Source organism: Miscanthus floridulus, chromosome 17 (assembly GCF_019320115.1).
Source record: "Miscanthus floridulus cultivar M001 chromosome 17, ASM1932011v1, whole genome shotgun sequence".
Taxonomy (NCBI): Eukaryota; Viridiplantae; Streptophyta; class Magnoliopsida; order Poales; family Poaceae; genus Miscanthus; species Miscanthus floridulus.
Genome location: NC_089596.1, coordinates 108367898 through 108371501, shown reverse-complemented (window position 1 = coordinate 108371501; position 3604 = coordinate 108367898). Strand labels below are relative to the sequence as shown.

The following is a 3604-nucleotide window of genomic DNA, read 5'->3' as shown; positions in this document are numbered from 1 at the left end:
CTGGGGTGATTACAGTGGCTAATCCTAGAACAATGGCAGCAGTAGAACCTGATCGCACTCCCTGGGAGGCTCTGATCATAACAATTCTACTTCTGCTTGCCCCTAATTCCCAGCCGCACAGTGGTTATAATCCCCCACATGCGGCTGGTACTGGTCCTGCATGTCTAATCTTAGCCCTATTATTCCTGCATGTCAAATCTCAGCTAGCTTAGGCTAATTCTAGCCACTAGAGGCAGCTGACTCCTTCCTAGTGTACTGCTTTCCAATGAAAGCGTCCACAACATGGTGATTCTATGTCAAAAGCTGGACCTTAGAATTTAAAAGCTCACGTCCAAACCTTGAAATTTAAAATTGATTTAAGTTTGTTAGAAATGAGTTAGTATGATTTTTGTGCAGATTGGCGTGAGTAAATGTATACATGGGCGTCGCGTCAAAAGCTGGACCTAGAATTAATACCTCGTGTTCATACCTTAAAAATTTAGTGGATTTGACTAAAGTTTGATGGAGATAATTCAGTATAATTGCCTGCTACTTTGTGTTGATCGGTGCGACTAGGTATATAAGTGAGCCCCATGTCAAAAGCTGGATGCTAGTAGAATTAAAAATCTCGCATTCACACCTTAAAACTTTAGCAAAATCGACTAAATGTTTTTGGAAATGACTTTTGGCCGCTACTTTGTGTAGACCAGTTTGACAAGTGGTTTTGTTAGGAAATGACTTGATCACTGGCAGCAATAATTGTGGTGAATCTCAAATTAGTACACATTCATGACATTAAGATAATAAATGTGCTGAATTGCATATCAAATGTTTTTGGAGAGTTGGACCTAGTAAAATATCATATGATAACTAATCACTTCATATGTAAGGAATTATACCATGCTATCATAGCAGATCACAAAATCATGAGGTAGTTGCGAAAATACAGAACTGGCTAAAGAACTACTAACTAAAGAACTGGCCATCATACATGTGTAGTTGCAAAAATACAGAACTGCCTAGGAAACAAATATATATTGGGATGAAAATATCAGATAGATAAATTTGAAATAGTCAACTAAAGACACTACACAGCAGCTGTTGTTGCATAATGCATTAGTCTTCTTCTTTTTTTCCTCTCCAATGCATAATGTATAAGTCCTGATATCGGATTTTCTTTTTCCTTTTGACATATGAAGTTAGGCCTGATTGCATAGTTAAACAATTACCTTATGGAAAAAAAATCCAGAAATGAATGCTATGTTCCATTGACATCCTCGTCAAGTTGTTGTGCAAATAGTATTGCAGGAAAGCACAAACAGAGTCACCAATAATCCCCACAGGAACATTTTCCATCCCTAAAGTGATGGAACCTGTTGGTATCTCTAACAGATATCTCCCTCCCCTCAAAAGATGATATAAATTTCATTGCCTCATGGCAGTCGCCACAAATTCGGAGGTTCTTTATCACCCGAAGGGTTGTTCCTGGGCTAGTGCTTATGAGTCCCAAAGCGACAGCTAGCTTCTCACTGTGAACAGCAAGGATATCATCTTTCTCTTGTTCCTCCACATCATGTAGGACAAAATCTGTGCTTGGTACAAAGCCCAGCTTCCTCATCTGAATATTAAGCTGCTTTAGTTTCTCAATTATCGCAGTCATCATAGGGTGTGAATCATCACCAGCCAACAACATATGCACCTTGTTCTTGATATCGATCCAGCTACAGCCCTTTTCCTTCTTCAAGCCTACATCCTTCATCATCTCTCTAACCCTATTAACCCCATCCCACATTTTCTTAGAAGCATAAATGTTAGAAAGCAGGACATAATTACCAGCATTTTCTGGCTCTAGGCGAAAGAGCTTTTCTGCTGCAACCTCAGCCAGATCCACATTGCCATAAACCCGGCAAGAGCCTAATAACGAACCCCAAATACATCCATCTGGCTCAAATGGCATATCACTTATGAGATCATATGCCTCATCAAGTTTGCCTGCACGTCCCAGAAGAGTAACCATGCATGCATAATGTTCCATCCTCGGAGAAACACCATACTCATTATGCATTTCTTTAAAATAGTGACGCCCTTCCTCTGTCAAACCAGCCTGGGTGCAAGCAGCAAGCACGCAGGTGAAGGTGACCATGTCAGGCTTCTGTTTGCACACCAGCATTGAGTGAAGCAACCGAACTGCATTCACAGCCTCACCATGCATAGCATAGCCACCGATCATCGCATTCCATGAAACCACATTCCGAGATGGCATTGCGTCAAATATTGTTCTCGCATCCTTAACCCTGCCACACTTTGCATACATGTCCACCAACGCACTGCTCACATAAACATCATGGAGAAAGCCCTTCCTGAGAGCAAAACTGTGCGCTGACCTCCCATCCGTCAGAGCTGCAACATTGGCAAACGCTGGCAGCACACAAGGGATCGTGACAGAGTTTGGTTCAATCCCTTGTGCCTGCATCTCCCTGAAAAGTTCCACAGCTTCCAAATCCTTACCGTTCTGCACGCAACAAGCAACAATTGAGGTCCAGGACACGACATTCAGCTCGAGTCCACGGCCAACAAACTCCCTGAACAACCTTAGTGCCTCAGAGACTTGCGTGTTCCGAGATAGCCCCGCGATGAGGGCATTGCAAGAAGCAACATCCACGTGGCTGGACTCATCAAACACCTGAACAATTTCCGCAGCCCGCCCGCACTTTCCGTACATATCGATGAGGGCGGTGACCACACACGCATCCACCCTGCAGCCTGCCTTCACTGCGTATCCGTGCAGCTGTTCGCCCACCGAAACCAAACCGACGTCCCCAACGGCGGAGAGCGCGCACGAGACGCCCGTGGCGTCAGGACGCAGGGGCCCTTCCCCGTGCATCCTCGCCAGCGCGACGACCGCGTCCCGGGCACGCCCACTGCGGTTGAGCCCAGACACGAGCCCGTTCCAGGTGATGACGTTCGGCTCCACGCCGCCGTCCCGCCGCATCTCCTCGAGTAGGCGCCAGGCGCCACCGGCGTCCCCGCGCGCCGCGTGCGCCGCGACCAGCGCGCTCCAACCGACGATGGTCCTCTGCGGGCGCGGCATTCCGTCGAACACGGCGCGGGCGTCGACGGTGGTGCCGAGGCGGAGGTATGCGTGAAGGAGCGAGGAGGCGACGAAGGGGTCCCGCACGAGGCCGGTGACCTCGGCGGTGGCGTGGAGAGCGCGGGCGAGTGGCAGTGTCGGGCATGACTTGAACGCGGTGGGGAGGAGGTGCGGGTCCGGAGGGATGGAGACGTGGCGGAGGAAGTGGTGCAGGGAGCTAGAATGGGACATGCCCACTCGCCTATACTCTGTTCATTCGTGAACGCGGGAGGTTGAAATATGGGACATGCCCACAGCACTTGTTTTGGTTGACCAGTCCTGTTCTGCTTCCATGCTCGAGAAAGAAAAATTTTTGGTAGGCTATGTAGGACAGCGGTGAAATGATCCTCACCACAATACTCGTTCCGTTCAAAATAAATTACATTTCTGGCTTGGAGAAAATTATTTCGGAATGCCTAGCGTCTGGACGCGTCACCGACACCTGCGCCGCTCTCCCGTCCTCCCGTCCCACACCCTGCGTTCCGTGTCCCGCGT

The 3604-nt window shown here is 48.0% G+C and overlaps 1 protein-coding gene across 1 annotated transcript; it reads right to left on the bottom strand.

Moving 5' to 3' along the window:
• Positions 1-923: 923 nt before the first annotated feature.
• On the bottom strand, positions 924-3301 carry LOC136518626 (pentatricopeptide repeat-containing protein At1g20230-like). The gene has a single exon (XM_066512300.1). The coding sequence runs from the start codon at positions 3299-3301 to the stop codon at positions 1304-1306; it is 1998 nt and encodes a 665-aa protein (XP_066368397.1). The 3' UTR covers positions 924-1303.
• Between the last annotated feature and the right edge of the window lie 303 nt (positions 3302-3604).

Excerpts from the sequence above, each read along its gene's own strand:
- LOC136518626 (XM_066512300.1), bottom strand. The coding sequence starts at position 3,301 with ATGTCCCATTCTAGCTCCCTGCACCACTTCCTCCGCCACGTCTCCATC.